Source organism: Artemia franciscana, chromosome 3, assembly GCF_032884065.1.
Source record: "Artemia franciscana chromosome 3, ASM3288406v1, whole genome shotgun sequence".
NCBI classification, from domain to species: domain Eukaryota; kingdom Metazoa; phylum Arthropoda; class Branchiopoda; order Anostraca; family Artemiidae; genus Artemia; species Artemia franciscana.
The window spans coordinates 28,651,148-28,670,319 of NC_088865.1; the positions used below are offsets into that span (position 1 = coordinate 28,651,148).

Here is a 19,172-nt window from a genome sequence, read left to right on the forward strand (position 1 = left end):
ACAAATTGTTTTTAAATAAACAAAGACTATCTCCTCAGGAACTTGCAAGAGTAAATAATAAATATCCTTTTTAGTATTTTTAGTCCAAGCAGTCTTTTTTTCAAGAAATTTGATAGGAAGACTTCAAAATAACTTAGATTTCAACCAGCTAGAATTCCCATAATGATGTATCTAGATCATTTTTGCTTGAACTAGTTTACCCTTCTTTTTCAGAACCTGGCTAAAGGACAAGAATTATAACTCAGCACTGATGCAAAGATGTTTTAATAGAAGCTGTAAAAATAGAAAAAATTACATATAAAATGCTCAATTAAACTATTGGAATATGCTCCATCATCCCTTCATGTATAAATTGTTCACACAACGACTTTGGCAGATAATGGATTGTACCTGGCTTTAAAACAATGGTTTCATCGTATTCGTTTTGAACTTCACCGATGTCTTCCAGGACTTTAACTTGAATATAAGGACTTTTTGGAGGCTGTTGATTCTGAGTTAGATCCAAACCTGTGCCGTCACCAACAGATTTCATATACTGAGACAACGCCTTGCTGTATTTGTTAAACCACAGAATCTACAAAACAGTAGAAATAACGACAGAGATTTTACAAATTAACGTCTATGCCTCCCCAACAAATTGTAGTGTCTTCTATATTACATTACATCGAAATTATCCTAGAGACCTGCAACATCAAAACCCATTTCCTTTACTATACAGATTTTGAGGTCTTACACATTGCATAGAAAATAAAAAAAATGCTGTATTTTGAATAAGGTATCGTCATTAATTAGTAGAAAACTGAAAATCTCCGCAAAATACACATGTCAATCAAAAACTGTCAATTTTTTTATGTTTTGATTCTGGACGGAATCACTCTTTTCCAATGTGCACTTTTTATAGAAAAAATTATTCATTGTTCACACTTGCGTGTGGAGTCATGGCTTAGGACAATTCAAATCTAGAAGTCTTTCGCTCACATTAGACGAAAACGTCTTTTGCTCTGAATTAATGAGCTATTTCTAAAAAAAATGTAATGGAAAAGTAAGCTATGGGACCAGCGAGAGTCAACATGGCTCTTCCAAGAAAGACTTCAGCCTTACTTTTGATGAAATTTAACTATTAAGGCTAACGAAAATTATAGTTATCATTACTGAATCAGCCACAAATGGCAATTTTTTCTCGCTAACCAATATTTTTTTAATATGGGCCGTAGTTCGTTCTTTACTAAGTTGCACCTATCGCTGCAATCATGATTAGACAAAACAATAAAGCGTTCTATATTTTTTTTTCTAAAGTCAAAAATAGTCAGTGTGATCTTAGAACGTAACTGTTTGAAACACTCATTTGACAGACCCACCCTGTTTTTAATCATACATCACAGACGGGAAAAACCTCTTCTTAGGTAGAATCTAGTGAAGAGCAAACCAAAGGGAGTCAGGCAACAAAATCACTTAAATATGACATCATATCCCGGAAAAGCAACTTTTTAAAAGACGTTTGTTTTAACATATCTTGTCAAAAGAATATGTGATGTTTTGGTTTCGACATTATTTATGGTTGTAATCTACCATAAACGGCGTCATTAGAAAAGTATACTTGACAACATTCCAGACAATCAAGTAACAGATTCAATTAATTACCATATTCTATCCTTTGTCTCAAAATAATATACATGTGTATATTATCGCGTATGCGACGATGAAAATTGTGTTATATTTTAAATATTATGTTTTGCTAATTACAAAAGGCACTAGATATTGCAAATTCCTTTCAAATGAGCCATCAGACAGCTTTTAATGTTGTTCTATTTCTCCACTAGAGGTGAAAAAATAACGGCAAAAAGGACACATCAGTGCTACCAATGCAAAAAAGCAATTTTCCTTGTTGTTCAAGGTGGAGGGGGTGAATTATCAGCAGTGATTATTCCAATGGTGACGCCATTTCCGAGGTGTTTCAGGCTATTTTGACCATTAATTGGTTTTCAAAACATCAAGGCTAGTGGAAATAATAGTTACCATTCCTGAATCAGCAACAAATTATAATTTTTTTTACTAGCCAGTTTCTTAAAAAAAAAAAAAAACACCTTTATCAATTTTTGGCAACTGTGGTCCTGTGATTCATTTTTTACTAGGTTGCAGCTATCACTGCAACCATGAACACAATAATACTGGAAGTGATTCAAAATAATAATGAATGTCATTTGGCTATCAGATGCAACAGTGAGCTTAACTAGTTACTCTCTGTTTATAGCTAAGACGCTTGGTTCCACTCTCGGTTTTCAATTTTTTTTCTGAGTTCAGGTAAGCAAACTAAACATCTGTGGTGAGATAGCCATCTTCTTCTTGCAGCTTGGGGGAGCAGGAAATTATGAATGTTTTAAATATCCTCTGGAAATGATTTAGATGCCCATATGAATGATTTAGACAGTTTTAGTAAAAAATTATTATTATTATCCTTGCATATCCCGCCGGAGGTTTCGATGACAGAGTTGTCTTTCTTCCGATTAGTATTTTTCAAAGGAAAATAAAAAGGCTGTCTCAATACTTAAAAAGAACATTTCTGTAATTGTAACTCTTGTTTTGTATTTTAAATGGGAATTTTTTGTTTCATTTTTTGTCTTAATATGCTGTATTGTGTCTTTTCCTGTGTTAATTTAAGTCCACAACTGCGAGCAAGCGACAGGCCAGGGATTTTAAGCAAAAGCTATTTGATTAGCTTCAAGTGAACTGGAAAAAATTTGAGGTTCAGCCCTCTTAACCTGAACTGCTTCTAAAATCATGAAAAGGGATTTAAAGATCTACGGACCGCTGTAATTAGTTTCATTGTCAAGAATTAAATTACGAACATTACACAATATTTCGAAGTGTTCTTTACCGCTTTAATAATCATTTCGCAAGATAACCTACTTTGAAAGTCCACACGGACGAGTGCAGTCTGGGCAGAAAGCCCTGGCGTTCTCCCATAGCTTATATTTAATGATGTAATATTTACCCCATTTTTCTGAACATAAATACTCCTGTACAAAAAATAACAAATCAAATTTTCAGGAATCGGAATAAATGCAAAGGTTTTTCTATTTTAAGTTCTAGAGCCAAACTAAAAAATATTGCAAAGGTTTGCTTCTGTTAATTCTAATTCTTCATTTACACACTGCTCCTGGTACAGCAAACCCAAAGCTCCAATATTACTACGAGTTTTTAACAAAATACTTTATTATAATGGTTTGTTTGTGCTTAAAAGTTTTAAAGGCTGAAATTTCAAAGGAAGTAATTGAGGATGAGCCACAGAAGGTATTTGTTGAACTCCCAGGAAAGAGTTTTAAATTTAGGACTCACGATTGCAGTGGCTTTTCTCCCGAATGGAATTATGAATTCAACATCGATGGTATAGGAAAAGGTGCTGTGATTAAGCTGTTAGTGAAAGATTTTAAGGTAGCAATAGGTGAATGTAGTATTACATGGGAAGATATGTTGTGTTTACGTAACCCGAGGTTGATAAAAGAGCTGAAATATAAGAACAAAGCATCTGGCAAATTAGTATTAGATCTCACTCTTTATGAGGAGGATGATTCAGGAACACGAACCCAAGTTAAGGTTGAAGAACTAGAAGATTTGATAAGATATGAAGAGCAAAAGGAAAACGATGAAAAAGGGGAAGAATTGACTAACAGTGAACAGCCAAAGGAACAACAAAGGAAAAAGGAAATTGGAGATGACAAACACACTAAAACGCTGGAAAACCAACCACAGCAAAATGAAGACCAAAAAAAAAAGGAGCCTTTGACTGAAAGCGAACAGCAAAAGGAAGAACCAAGTAAAAAGAAAACTGGAGATGACCAAACACAGCAAAATGAAGACGAAGAAAAAAAGGAGGCTGTTATTGAAAGTGAACAGCAAAGGGAAGAACAAAGAAAAAAGGAAGCTAAATATAAAAACATACAAACTAAAAAGTACGAAAACCAAACTCAGCAAAATGAAGACCAAGAAAAAAAGGAGGCTTTGACTGAAAGTGCACAGCAAAAGGAAGAACAAAGGATAAAGGAAATTGATGAAGACAAACAAAATAAAACACAGGAAAACCAAACACAGCAAAATGAAGACCAAGAAAAAAAGGAGGCTTTAACTGGAAATGAACAGCAAAACGAAGAACAAAGAAAAAAGGAAACTGGAGATGACAAACAAAGCAAAACTCATGAAAACCAAGCACAGCAAAATAAAGACCAAGAGAAAAAGGTAGCTTTGACTGAAGCTGAACAGCAAAAGATAAAACAAAGGGACAAGGAAACTAGAGATGACAAACAAACAAAAATGCATGAAAGCCCAACACAGCAAAATGAAGACCAAGAAAAAAAGGAGGCAATGATTGAAAGTGAACAGCAAAAGATAGAACAAAGGAAAAAGGAAACTGTAGATGACCAACAAACTAAAATTCAGGAAAATCAACCAACAGGAAACGAACAAATATTTGAAACTATACTTGAAATACTTAACCCACCGGATGGCATCTGCTCTTATATCTTGAAATTAATCCTAATTATATCACTTTGTTGTCTTGTAGTTTATTGGCTCAAAAGTCGAATATCTAACTAATTTTCTGACACTAGGGAACAATATTAAAAACAGAACTACATCGGAAAGTTTTTTATTGTCGGAAAAACCACCCATCCTTCCTTTAAAAGAAATTAATATGGCATAACTAAATTCAGATTGTAAGAAAAATAACATTTGACTCGAACTTAAAAAAAAGGCAAACATTAAATTTCTTATTACACGTATTATCTTTCTTTTTTTTAAATTTGTACCAGGAATATAAGGTTAAATATTTTTTTTCAGCCAACTTTCGATTGGCAGCATACCTCTATATTCAAATCCTTAATCTCTAGTACATACCTCAGGTTCACAAAGTTGAGTTTTGATATTACTAGGCAGGATACTTCCAAACTGCCACCTGATGAGTGATATCTCATCAAGCCTATTCTTGAGATAAGAAAGTAAATATCGTTTTCTTCTTTCTAAATAAGCATGTCGTATAAGAACAGTTGGATAGTACTCCGTTAACTCCACTGAATCTCTTATATTTTCTCTATACAGGCTTTCCATTTCATCTAATAGTTGTCTCACGCCATCGTCATTAAATGGAGGGATTGAGGTATGAGGGCGAATTAAATCTTGCACAAAATTCATCCTGAAAAGTAGACAATAATTAAACTGGAGTATAAAGTTTGCAATAAAAGCATTTTATTATTTTGCAACTCCTGTTTCAATTAATGTACCTAAACAAGTCTATAAAATTCCTGATTCCTACTTCCATTTTCTTATTAAAAATGTTTTAGGCCTACGGATGAATGTCTTTGGCCGACATCAAAAACCAATTTGTAGGGAACATAGATGATATAATTTGAGGCCCAAAGATGTTAAATATCAGAAATTTAAAAATATTGCGCTTTGCTTATCATTATATGCTAACGCCAAGAAGATCAGATGAATGTTTTATATATAATTAAGGTTTTTCTTCATAAAAACCAGGATTCAATTAAACTACAGCCCGCTGATAAATATTGACGGAATTAGCCTTTTCAAATATTTAGTTCGACGCGTATGGTCTTGAATATCCTTTCAAAGTTTTCTTCTTTTTTCTTGCAGCAAAATTCACAAGGTTGGCAGACACAAAATTGGTATACCCCTATTCTTGGCAATTATCTTTAACCATATTAACAATTAAGATTTCTCTGAAACGACTTTTAACACAACAGTCTAAAAAGCACTTCATCTTTGAGGCTAATTTACTAGCAACTGAGTTTTCGGTAAACTGGTTCCCTGAAATTGCGCAAATATATTTGACCCTCGCTAAAATATATTCGTCAGAATTTAAATTTAAACAACATTTTTTCATGCTCTTTTCTTTTTTACAATCCAAATTGACAAGCAATTTTCCAGTAGATTTTTGATTTTATTTTCTACTGGGCTTCGCTTCCTTTGAAAGAAAAGATAAGACATGCACAGCTATAGATGCCAACCCCACGCAGAATCTGAGCAGGACTGACCCTGAATTCCAAAGGAACTGCTTCTATTCCCATAATTTGAGGCTCGAAGTTTGGATTCCTACGTTTGAATTAATAATTGAACTCTATTTATCTAGAGCGTTACTAGTTTTAACGTTTATGGGTATGCAAATATGTTTGTTTTTTTTCAAAATAATTAACCAACAATATTTCCAATAGCATTCAAATATTCACTTTCTATCAAACAGTTCGTGGTAACGAACTGTAGTAAGGAGCGACCCGGCTCAATAGTAACCAAAACTCTAAAAAATGGAATTTTGATACCAATAGCTACATCAAAAGAATCGCATTTTAATGCTGGTTTTAAATATATAAGTTTCATCAAGTTTAGTCTTACCCATCAAAAGTTACGAGCCTGAGAAAATTTGCGTTATTTTAGAAAATAGGGGGAAACGCCCCCTAAAAGTCATAGAATCTTAACGAAAATCACACCATCAGATTCAGCGTATCAGAGAACCTTACTGTAGAAGTTTCGAGCTCCTATCTACAAAAATGTGGAATTTTGCATTTTTTGCCAGAAGGCAGATCACGGATGCGTGTTTATTTGTTTTTTTTTCCCCAGGGGTGATCGTATCGACCCAGTTGTCCTAGAATGTTGCAAGAGGGCTCATTCTAACGGAAATGAAAAGTTCTAGTGCCCTTTTTAAGTGACCAAAAAAATTGGAGGGCACCTAGGCCCCCTCCCACGCTAATTATTTTCCCAAAGTCAACGGATCAAAATTCTGAGATAGCCATTTTATTCAGCGTAGTCGAAAAACCTTATAACTATGTCTTTGGGGACGACTTACTCCCCCACAGTCCCCGTGGGAGGGGCAACAAGTTACAAACTTTGACCTGTGCTTACATATAGTAATGGTTATTGGGAAGTATACAGGCGTTTTCAGGAGGATTTTTTTGGTTTTTGGGAGGGGTTGAGAAGAGGGGGATATGCTGGGGGAACTTTCCTTCGAGAATTTGTAATGGGAGAAGAAAATTTCCATGAAGGGAGAGCAGGATTTACTAGCACTATTTAAAAAAAAAAAACAATTAAAAAATAAAAGTGAAAAAGCTTTTTCAGCTGGAAGTAAGGGACAGCAATAAAACTTAAAACAAACAGAAATTATTACCCATATGAGGGGCTCACCTCCTTCTAATACCTCGCTCTTTACGCTAAAGTATTTTCGGTAATTTCAACTACTTATTCTACGGCTTTTGTGATTCAGGGGGTCATTCTTAATGAATTGGGATAAAATTTAAGCTTTAGTGTAAAGAGCGAGGTACTGACGATGGGGCGAATCCCCTCATATATGCAATAAAAACATGAGAATACAAAAGTTCTTTACGTAAGCTAATTTATAAGTTACGTAAATCTTTTACCAATAAAAAGATTCGTAAAAAATTAAAAGTTCTAGTTGCCTTTTTAATTAACCAAAAAATCGGGGGGCAACTAGGCTTCGTCCCCCGCTCTTTTTTCTCAAAATGATTCGATCAAAATTATGAGAAAGCCATTGAGCCAAAAAAAAAAAATATGCAAATTTCGTTTTGATTATTCCTCTGCGGAGAGCCAAAATCAAAACATGCATTGATTCAAAAACGTTCAGAAATTAAATAAAAAAAACAAGTTTTTTCAACTGAAAGTAAGGAGTGACATCAAAACTTAAAACGCACAGAAATTACTTCGTATATGAAAGAGGCTGCTTCCTCATCAAAGCCCCGCTCTTTACTCTAAAGTTTTTTACTGTTTTAGAAAGAAGAATTGAGAGAAAGAGTCAAACTTTAGCGTAAAGAGCGAGGCGTAGATGAGGAAGCAGCCTCTTTCATATACGAAGTAATTTCTGTGCGTTTTAAGTTTTGATGTCACTCCTTACTTTCAGTTGAAAAAACTTGTTTTTTTTATTTAATTCCCAGAATAAGACTAGTAATTTTCTGAGTCAATATAAGAGTCGACTATTTTATTCTACACTATAACTTAAAATCGATGCGTCGAATCACATACTAAATTCATACAAGTTTCCACATTTCGGTAAAGTCTTCCCCTTCTAGCTTTAGTGCAGTCGTACGCAACACAGAAAAATTACAAGAGTAATTTCTATTTCTCTCGTGACAAAAATAAGTATATCGGCAGCTGCGTATATATCTTATCTAAAGGGAGACCAAATTGTTCATGAGTTGATATAAACTGGTCTCTTACGCCAAGTTTTAATATAGAAATGAATGCTGGTCTCGTTTAGAGTCAGAAGTATTGAAGAAGAAAATTTTCTTTTTTTTTGGGATAAGACTTGAAAAAACTGAAACAGTTGCATGAAAAAAGCCATGTTTTAGTACAAATCAACTATGCAAGATGTACAATTGAAAGCAATAATATACAGCATAAACATACACTATGATATTGAATAGATAAAACTAATAGATATGATTCCAATAACACTATGTACGGTATAATCACAACTGAATTCGTCGAAAAAGATTAGTTTACTTCATTCCTGAAAAAAAACAAAGATGTGTGGCTGAATCGTAGATCTTTCTTCTACTTTCATTGTTTTAATGAAAAGAAAAGCCTTCTGAGTCACACTATGTGCATAGCTAGGACCCAGAAGGTTTTTGGATGCTGTATAAGTCAAATCTCCACTGGTTGTGTCCTGGGCATGCGCTTACACAGCGATCTCAAGGCATTTTGTGAAAAGTCACAATTTTGCAATTTATACTTGTCTTTAGCTAATTGCCTTGTTATTTCAAACACACCTATAAAAAAAGAGCATAAAAGCACAAAGAAACAATCACTTCATTCTTTGGGAGGACTAATACGTCAACATATAAGCAAAGGTAAATGCTTACAAAATCCCGAAATTGGATTTTGGGTTCCCTAAAGCATTGACATCAATTCACAGAAAGTAGGAGGAACGTGTTTTTTCAAAATCTAGGGGGGGGGGATCTTGTTGGGTTTTTTTTTGTCTCATTGGATTTCATATTCGTTGTTTTCGGCTCTTGAAGTTTACATATTAATGTAAATTTGGTCATTCAGTAGTAAAAAAAAATTGAGAAACTGCACTCGTTTCGTGAAAATTTCAAAGCTTTATTTTGATGTATGGAAAAAAACTAATGCAGAAATTGTTTTTAAGATAGTATGTTTTCAAGAATTCTTTTTCCATCCAAATTTCCTGTATCGATCTTTCTTTGTTATTATGTATTTGTAATGAAACAGAGTTAGTTATAGAGTTTCAGTAGTTTACAAATAGTGCCAGAATACTGGCTTTTTGCCGAACCGTGGCTGCTTTCTTTAATTCCGATTGAGCTTTCGCTCCTTTGTTGCTCGTTACAAGCATTTCACATTTCTTAAAATTCGTAAATGATTTGTTTACCTTCAGATAATGGCACAAGTAGACACTCATTTTAAATTCCTCTTTTAAAACTTAATTTTGTGTCCAGAAAAAAATCAAGACATGGATTACTGTAAAAGCCACGAACCAAACGTGTTTGATATTTGAGTTTGAAAAGTTACTCGAATCACAGTACGTTCATTTTTTTTTTTACCCTAAGCCAACTATACTTCTCGACGCCTACTCCGTGGGAAAGCAAAAGTTAGATGAGGTATCTATCAGATGAAAACATTTATTCTTTTTACTAGATAATGCATAGAACCTATAGAGTAAACTCTTCAGTAACAGGAAAGCCATTAGAATTACCGATAAAATTCTTGCTCAAAATTTTTCCTCGCTCAAATTTGTAAAATACTGCAATAAATTATGACTTTAGACATTTTTGGAAACCTAATTTTCAACATGCTATTTCAAAGTCAAGCTTCTAAGGCTCAACTTATTCGAATACATCTAAAAAATGGCAACAGGGCAAGATGATGTCCATCCAACACTACCAAATTTGATTCGTAGGAGGGGGGGATTAGACCCTTACTTCCTCTTAGTCACGCCTAGCTGAAAGTTGTCTTATGCAATAATGAACCAATCTCTGTCACGATTTTTTCAACTAACTAAGTGCGGCTCTCTCGAGGAAATGGCTTGGAATCAATAGTTTGGATTCCAATATAGCGTCTCTACTCATAGTTTGATGACATAGCTTTCTTTTCGAGGAATGAAATAATGATCCGACTTGAGCGGGTTCATGTTTCTGCTGATTTTTTTTTCACCAGGCGCTTGTAATTAGACAATATTTGTAAGACAAATCTGCTTCAAATGGCTGAAAAATACGTCAAGACCTCACTACGATAGATTACCATCCTCTCAGAAAAATTTCTTCACTCGTCTTATGATTTCCATTGGGCCTTTGTAAGTACTGAGTTTTTAGAGGTTTTAATTTGTCTTATTTTTTACATACAGGGGCACCAAGACAAAGTATAACTAAAACGTGACATTGGAAATAATTAGACAAAATCAAAAATATTGCAAAACATCTAACTGTTAGCATTCATAACACTGACTATGATTCAATCCCAAATTTTAAGGGTGTTCGAAGCATGCAACAACTATCCAGCAGGGTATTCTTGGTTCTATAACTGGTTTCAAAGTAAATACCTTTCTCGTTTCTAAGAAAAATACCTGTTGTTATGACGGTATCCTTATTAAATGTAGAGAAACAAAAACATCTCGCAAGAAAAAACTACTTTTTGCTAAATTAAAAGAGAAAATATAAAAAAATAAACACAAAAATACCAAAAAATGCAAATTTTGAGTTCAGTTATTAAGGCGGGCGATGATTCAGTAAGTTATAAATCTGTCAGTTCTATTGAATAAAAAAAAAAAAAAAAAAAAAAAAAAAAAAAAAAAAAAAAAAAAAAAAAAAAAAACAGCATGTGCCAAATATACATTCACGCAGGAGAGTACCTTCAAACTCTGAAGTGCTATTGAACTTGACATATCTTGAAATAGACAAAAAAAACATTTCTATATTTCCAAATAAAAATCCCTGCTTCTCAAAAAAAAGCCAAAGATGGCTTTCTTACTTGGGATTTCTTCGATATAGTTAAACTGCTCTATCTCTGGGACGGTCTTAGATAATTTGCTATTTTTCTTTATTTGATTGGCAACAATTTTCTGAATGAAATGACCTCCATTGCTAGAATGCCGAAGTGTTTGTACTAAAGTACAAAAACTCATGTTTTACTCCTTTTTTCGAAAAAAAAACAACAATAATTTACCTTCCAAGTTTTGGATTTTTACTAGATAATGGCAAGAGATTGCCAGCTTCGGAACTTCAAATATCAGCCTGAGACTTTGAGAGTTTAAATCAGGTACTGAAGTCCGAGAATCGTCAGCCAATTTTTGAGAGCTCTGAGGATTAGAGGACTCTAACTCAAAATTAAGAGTTTTTCTTTTCATGGAATATAGGACTGTACGGTAACCCCCTGGACGATTATTGACAAAGGAGAATATTTTGGCAGGACTGTTTTCGATTGTTGCAGAAACTGAGCCGTTTTAATATTTCGAACGGAACCTGAGGAGATATGAACAGATGGTGCTTTAAACCACACTAGCCATCCTAAACATGCCTGCGACCCAGTTTTATTTGATATGACTTTCAACCCCCCTATATAGCCCTCTTTTAAATCTAAAATCTCAATGAGACAATTTTTTTTTGATTTTGTTGTTGCTTGGATATATAATTGCTACATTTGCAATAGGCAGTAGCCTAGAAACATTATCAACAACAAAAATATCATTGACTGAATCACAAACATAGGCTTTTATGTATGAAGACATATGAAAAAAAGAGAAGGAAAAACAACTTTTGCTTAATAGCCTTATTTGTATTTTAGCCATTAAAGCAATCTTGCTATTACACCAATTCTCTGAACAAGCTAAGCCAAGTACAAAAAAGAGAATGGAAATGTCTGGAGGATCTATTCGTAGATTTTAAGAGAGTAAAAAACAGGTATAATTGAAATAAAACAGTAGAATCTTGCTCCATTGTTTTATTTAAATTATACCCATTTTTTCGCTTAAACTATATAAATGTTAAAGCAGTGTGGTCCAAGAAATTATTTATCTATTCATGGGAGGGAGATTTTCCGCAGAAAAAATTCTCCATGAGGAATTTTCCGTGGGATTTCCTGGGAAAATTTTCACAAATGGTATTTCTGGAATCATTTGAAAAATGATCGGAAATTAGAACTCTTTCAAATTAAAGTGTGCTAAGGAGAATTTTTCAGGTAGAATCTTCCACAAACAAATTTCAGCTAGGGTGGAATTGTCCGGGTGAGGGTGCATTTTACTTTGGATGATCTTTCCATGGAGGAATATTTCATAGGGGAGGGGTGCAGATTTCCCAGCATTATTTGAAAAACAATCAGAAAATTAATAAAGAAAAACAAGTTTTTTCAACTGAAAGTAAGGAGCAACAAAACAAATTAAAACGAACAGAAATTATTCCGTACACGGGGGAGGGGGAGTGCCCCATGCTCAATACCTCACTCTGCACAAAACTTTAACTTTTTGTCCCAATTTTTTAATAACGACTCCTAAAACACAGGGGCCATTTGATTAAAATTAAATTCTTTTACAATAGTACTAAAAGACTTGAGTGTGAAAAGCCAGGGATTGAGGAGAAGGCAGCCTCCCTTAAATACGGAGTAATTGCGATGAGTTTTAAGTTTTAATGTTGCTTCTTACTTCCAGCTGAGAAAACTTTTTTTTTTTATTGCAACCAAAGAAGGCTCGCTGTGAACAGAGCTTTAAAAAGCGAAAATGAAACAACAGGAACTTAATCAAGTCCCTACACTAGCCACATTATTGACATCAATTGACATCAAAGAGTATTGCCATCTATACTTTCAGGTTTCCGCCAGACTTCAAAACTAAAGTAACTCACAATATATTATCATTGTTAAAGCGATTTTTAAGTTACCCAGCCAACCCACCTCTAGGGCCATTCTCCTAGACTTTTTCACTTCAATGCCTGATTCTAACGAGAGAAGTACTTATATCTCTGTAATCTTAAAAACAAAATATTGGCCTTACTGCTATCAAATGTACTTACTCTGGCTCAGGACTTCAACCATTACAATATGCCATCCCGTTTTAAAATTGATGTATAATAATAAACTTATTCTACCTAATTAATCCAATCCTAAGCCAAACACTCTAGGTTTCTGTAAATGAGTAGGTTTTATAAATTAATGCTCAGTTGAATAACAAAAAAAAAATGACAAGCAGTATAGGGGTATGTCAACCATGCTGAGAAATAAAAAAAAACAATCAGCATTACAAGCTATCTCAAATTATCCGACAGTATTTGGGACTTCTGTCTAAGGACAGACTTCATTTCTTAATCCTAAAAGTTTTTCGATAGCCTTCGAAAAAAAAACTATAAAAATAGACTGGATACCATAAATAGATCACAAAATATTTTATTGTACATTATTCAATTCACTAGAATATTTTTGATAGTCTTTTTCATTCATCAAATGTTCGTATTCCTTATTTTTAGCACTAAGTGGGCAGATAATTATAGCAATGTAGCCCTTGCTATCAGGATGGCTTGTAATTAAACTGGGATTAGTGACTAATAAAGAATTGACTTCAACAAGTTTTCCTTTCACGCAAGACCGAACCTCATATCTTTCACCATCAGATGTTTCGATAAAGCACAAAAGAGAATCTGGCATCAAAAACTGTGCACCCCTCTTTCCTTTCCCACTCACAACATTTTCTAAACGATTGCTATTTGGACCAACATCAAAATCAACTTTAGTAACGGTTTTCTTTCCCTTCAGTATTGAGTGAGTCGGAGCAAGAGTAATCACAAAAAGTTTATTTGAATGTTGCAAAGCTCTGAAATCTTCATGATCTTTTCCACAAAAATAAAAAGGTGTATAATAACGTTCAGTTACTGTTTGAAACGGAATATTTAAATCTACCGAGTCCGCTATATCGCAGGTAACTACACTTGAACTATCCATTTGAACTTCTTCTGACGGCAGTTAAAGTACGTGCTTCAGACGAGCCTTTTCACGGTTAGCTTTCGACTTCGTTACTCTCTAAAATAAAAATCATATTATAATTGATGCTATTTATGAAAATAAAAATTCGGGAACCATTTTGCGGTTAGCAATTACATAAGTGTATTTTTGTCTTTCTAAAAATTTAGAACCTTTGTCTAACTTTAGGGTCGAATTTGTTTTTTTATTTTTTTAAATAAATTTAATAGTAACAAGAACCTGGAATATTTACTGGCAGGAACTATTATAATTTACGAATAAAAACTTGGAATTACCAACTTTTGGTCAAATAAGGCCAATTAAGGAAGAGAGTAATGCCTCATGTCACCTGCGTATTTCTATTCAACAATATTTTGCTTATATAGCCAATTGAACTAAGCTTCCATTTAAGTGAAAATTGATTTATACAATTGTTGGTTGCTTTATATGTGCCTGCGAAATGAAGCGGAGAGCCAAGGTTTTTCTTAACGATACACAAGAAAGGCAGAAAAATAAAGGACTCAAAATTAATTTTCTTATTTTGACCCCTTCCTTCTACTTTTAAGGGTCTAACATTCCTGATACTGAGCCTCAAGGGACGAAATCTATACATAACAGCTGGGCTTCGACAAAATGAATTTTTTTCTTTTTTCATCTGTTTGTTTTCTATATTCACTTATATACATAGTCGTCATCATGTTACGAGAGTAGATGCTGCCAACAAGGTTACAGATCCCAAACATAAAACTGAATTTATTCAAATGATTTTCACGTAGAAATAGTAAGCAAAGAATCCTAATAAAAGGCTCCTCCAAAAGGCTACATAGAAGAGCAGGGTTACTGCCACCGTTATCTTAGTTTTCTTTGCAAATAGCCCTTTCTTGTCCAAAAATAGTGCATTTTTACTTGTTTATTTCAACTTCAAATATTTCACTTTAATCCTGTTTTGGTTTTAAGGGTTCTTTGTTAACGAGAAGCGGTAAATTACCGGCACTATAGATAAGTGTCTTAAATTAATTGCAAGTTTTCTTTACTGCCAGCAGCCCAGAGAGGCAAATGTCTGCTGTTGGGCAATGGTTCCACTCTCAAGCAGTAAAACAGTTCAGTTAAAACATTATTTTGAGAAGAGTTTAGTAGGTATTTTATATTGTCTCTATCCTAAACTAATTACCGTATTTTAAAAGCTTAAAGTAAGAGCTGTTACTACGCTGAGCAGTAGATGGCACAGAGAGATTGAAGTGAAAAATTAAGCAATAACTAATCTTTTATCTTCTCTTTTCTAATAAAAGTACTTTAGTTCCCAAGCAGGGAAACTATGAAAAAGCAGAAGGCATACCCTTCCTGGTTTCTAAATGTATACAGTGTGTTTCCAGCCCACAAGATTAGTGATCAATCTATCCGGCTACTTGACCTGGTCTTTCAAACTATGGGGATTGAGCTGGATCAATCCTAAAAGTAATCCAATCACGGTTCAAGTTCCCTTTTTTTACTTATTCTCCTAACCAGGATAGAGAAATAGCTCGGATAATACCACGATTTACATTAGCTGTGTTTTATAATTATTGTTAAACACTACAAAAGAAACAAAAGAAAATATACCAGAAATAAATTTTACTCATGGCTGAATCGAGAATTGTGGTCAAAATTCCTGTTTTTGTATTTTAAACCAGCTCCTTTCATCCTCACTTTCCTCTCATTACGTTAGGTTTGAAGAGTTAATTCCAAGAAATTCAGCTTACGCAAGACATTTTGTGGTTCTCGTTAAACATTGAATTTTTTTTCTATAGCATCCGTCCATAAAGAGGATATTCGTGAATACTTTGGACTCTCCCAGCCCCCTCGCCAGTCAGTTATACATATTTATCCCCTCTTTAATTTTGCTTTACATATAAAATAAGTGTAATATGTCCTTGATCTGACACATATCGTAGTTGATTTATTATCGGAGGTTAGGTTCACTAGACATTGCAACTTTTTGAAAAAAATCTATCCGAGTGTCAGAACACTACCTCCTAGTTTGTCAAGACGTGTGCGCTCTGTGATAGTTTTCTACCACGCAAGCGACTCGGCAAAGAGGCAACTATTAAGGTTCATAAAGTCCTCTTTGGAATAAACTACAGTCGGACACAGTGTACATATTAAAGTATCCCCTGTATAGCACAAATCGTACCAGCCTGTTAAAGCTTTTCATAATGCAATTACAAACCATATGTAGTTAAGAGTTATGTTCCCTGTGAAACATGCGAATTTTGCAAAATATACAGCTTTACCTTCAGCCGAAAGCATAAGATACTTATATACATTCAGTTCATAAGTTTCACATTCATCAGCTCACCAGCCCAAATTTTTTTTGTCTACTTAGTCTTTTCTTAGAGAATGATGTAAACTTGCAGAAAAAAATGAAAATTTCGATTTTTTTCAATGATTTTCAACCAATTTTCGATGGATTTTTCAATTTACAAAATGAAAAGCAAATTCCAAAAATTTAACTTTGTATATTACCAAAGTTTGATCTCAGCTGTCAAATAACAAAAAAGTTTCATTTTAGGCCGAAGTACTAAACCTTGGAACTGCGGAAAAATAACATAGCCAATCCTGGATAGGGAATATAAACCATAAACATATATTTTAAAACATTTCGTTGAATTTGTTTGCTACGTCTTACTTTTATGATGACAAGACAAATCTATGAAAAAGCACGTACACATAAACATTAGCTTTGAAATGACTAGCACCATTAGCACCATAGGGGAAAAAGCCAAAAAAAAAAAAAAAAATTAGTGCTGCCCAGGCTAAAATGCAATTTTCAAGATGGAGGACTGAAAAACCAAGGGTTTAGGATTTTCGACTATTATGGTTCCAAATGTTTACTTTTTATTTCAATTCGTCACCGTTTTCAACGGTTTCGAGGCACTTTTTCGAAGCGTTTATAAACTTGTTTCCATTATTACTATTTACTTTTGTATTTCAAATGGATAATAGTCATCTGGGATAAAAATTTATTTTAAGCACATTTTTTTGGTTACTGTGGGCTGAGATTTGATCTTTACTAGGCTGCAACTATTAATGAAACCATGATAGTATGAAAATATAGATATGCAAAAAAAACGTTTTCTGTTTAAATGTGCAAACGAAGGGTCATTACCAAATGAAGCAAAAGAGAGAGAGAAAGGGAGAGAGAGAGAGAGAGAGAGAGAGAGAGAGAGAGAGAGAGAGAGAGAGAGAGAGAGAAATAGAGAAAGAGAGAGAGAGAGAGAGAAAGAGAGAAAGAGAAAGAGAGAGAGGATATGCAAGTGATAGAAAAAACTTACTTCTTGCTTCAAACACTTAATAACTAATACATCAGCAACATTACAAACTCCAACGAATTTCTTCACAGGATTCTAAAAAGCAGTAGGAAAATTATTTACTTCTGTAATCTTCAGTATATAGTAGGTTTCATATACCATTAGGCAGTGGCAGCCCAATTCCATAGAAGTCATATTTAAAAAAGTGTATATATGTAGTTTCCACCTAAGTCAAAATGTAGTTCTGAAATCGCTGACGACAATTTTGAGGCTAAAATTACAAAAGACTTTCTTACGGTTTCATGGTTCGTTGGGTTAGTGATAATGATTCCGATATGACTGTCCTAAAAAAAAACAAACACAGCCCATAATCAAAGCACACAGTGTTTGTTTTCCACCAAAGCAGGTGATTAAGAGATTAGATGTCACTAGTTACAATAACAAGTCTAGTATTGCAATATGTTATATACGTTATATATATCACATGAGTATCTTATAACAAAACACAGGATATAGCATACATATTTGACAAGTAGCTTCTAGTCTCAACCACAAATGGTATTCGAAGATTTCTGAGCTTGCTGATTTCCAATCTTATATAAATATTGCAGTATAGTGCTACAAAGTCTAAATACAGCACGTACTGAAATATCTTTCTAGAACAGATATACGTATAATACAAACTAAAGAAAACCTAAGATCAGATTTGCATTTTAAAAATTGGATGTCACATTCCAATAAAAAAAAAAAAAAAAAAAAAAAAAAAAAAAAAAAAAAAAAAAAAAACATACAAGATGCTTGGTCCTTCACCAGACACATAGAACAATCTCTTCCTCCCGGCGTTGATGCAGAAATTTGTTTTGGAGGGAAAAGGGCACAAAAAAAAACTAATTACTTATACGGGAAGCATAGAAAAAATTTCTGAATGTCCAAATATTTCAAGATTGAACATTCTTCAATTACACAAAAACAGTAAAATGATAGGTAATAAATATATCAACTCATTACACAATACATTGCAATCAATATTTTGGCTAGTTTGTGTCATTGCCTAGTAATGAAGGATGTTAACTAAGTAATCAACTTATCATAGATAATGATGAGATACCACTCAACTTTCCACCACGTATGTCTCCTCTGTGAACATGTGCTGATCCAAAACTATAGTTTATTTGAAACCACTAGATAGGTAACGTCTGACGATTTTTCAGAAAATTGATCAGCTTGGCTGTTACATGTCAGGCATAAGTAGCAAGTAGGCCTTAAGTAGAGCCCTTACTATAAACACTCTGTCTAGACATGACATTGCAATTCTAACTTGTGACTTCAAGACCCTGGAACTCGAAATCCTGTGAGCACCAACAACTACTTGTTTTACGACATCCATTTTGCAATTTTAGCCTCTGAATTTTCATCAGTGACGCCAATAAACGCAACTTTCGACATGTGCAAGTCAGAGTTTTTGGATAATTTTGACTAGTAGAGAGATATGTAATGGGCTGTAGATTGGGACCCAATTTGGGTAAAAATAAGAAAGCTTTAACTTCATAGTCATAGATATTGTTTGAGCATATATTGGTTTTGTATATATTATCTAGACATTTTCAATATGTTGTGCATATGTTGATCAAATAGATACTATTGAGCAAATATTTGAAATTGTGGAAAAACAAATGTAGTTTTGGGAGCATATAGTTTTGAGTGCTTTGGCCCCATTTTTCTTATTCAGTTTTGGTTAAAGTGTAATAAAATCATCTGGAACATAAAAAATTCAAATTAATTTTTATGTTAATCAATGTCATACAGTTCGAAAACCCTAAAGAAGGATAAATTATACATTTAGATTACCCCAGAGCAGAGTACAAGGACTTAAGGACTTGGGCATATATTCCCTCATAGGGAATACCACTTTATTAA

At 33.7% G+C, this 19,172-nt stretch overlaps 1 protein-coding gene across 2 annotated transcripts in view; it reads right to left on the reverse strand.

Moving 5' to 3' along the window:
- Positions 1-248: 248 nt before the first annotated feature.
- LOC136025120 (DNA replication complex GINS protein PSF1-like) overlaps positions 249-19,172 on the reverse strand; it is a 29,991-nt gene continuing 11,067 nt past the window's right edge. For both annotated transcript variants that reach the window (XM_065700860.1, XM_065700859.1), the window contains 2 exons: positions 4,891-5,185; positions 249-574 (listed from right to left, as the gene is read on the reverse strand). In XM_065700860.1, coding sequence (XP_065556932.1) covers positions 311-574; positions 4,891-5,184 — 558 coding nt within the window. In that variant the 5' untranslated portion in view covers position 5,185 and the 3' untranslated portion in view covers positions 249-310. The remainder of the gene's footprint in view (positions 575-4,890; positions 5,186-19,172) is intronic.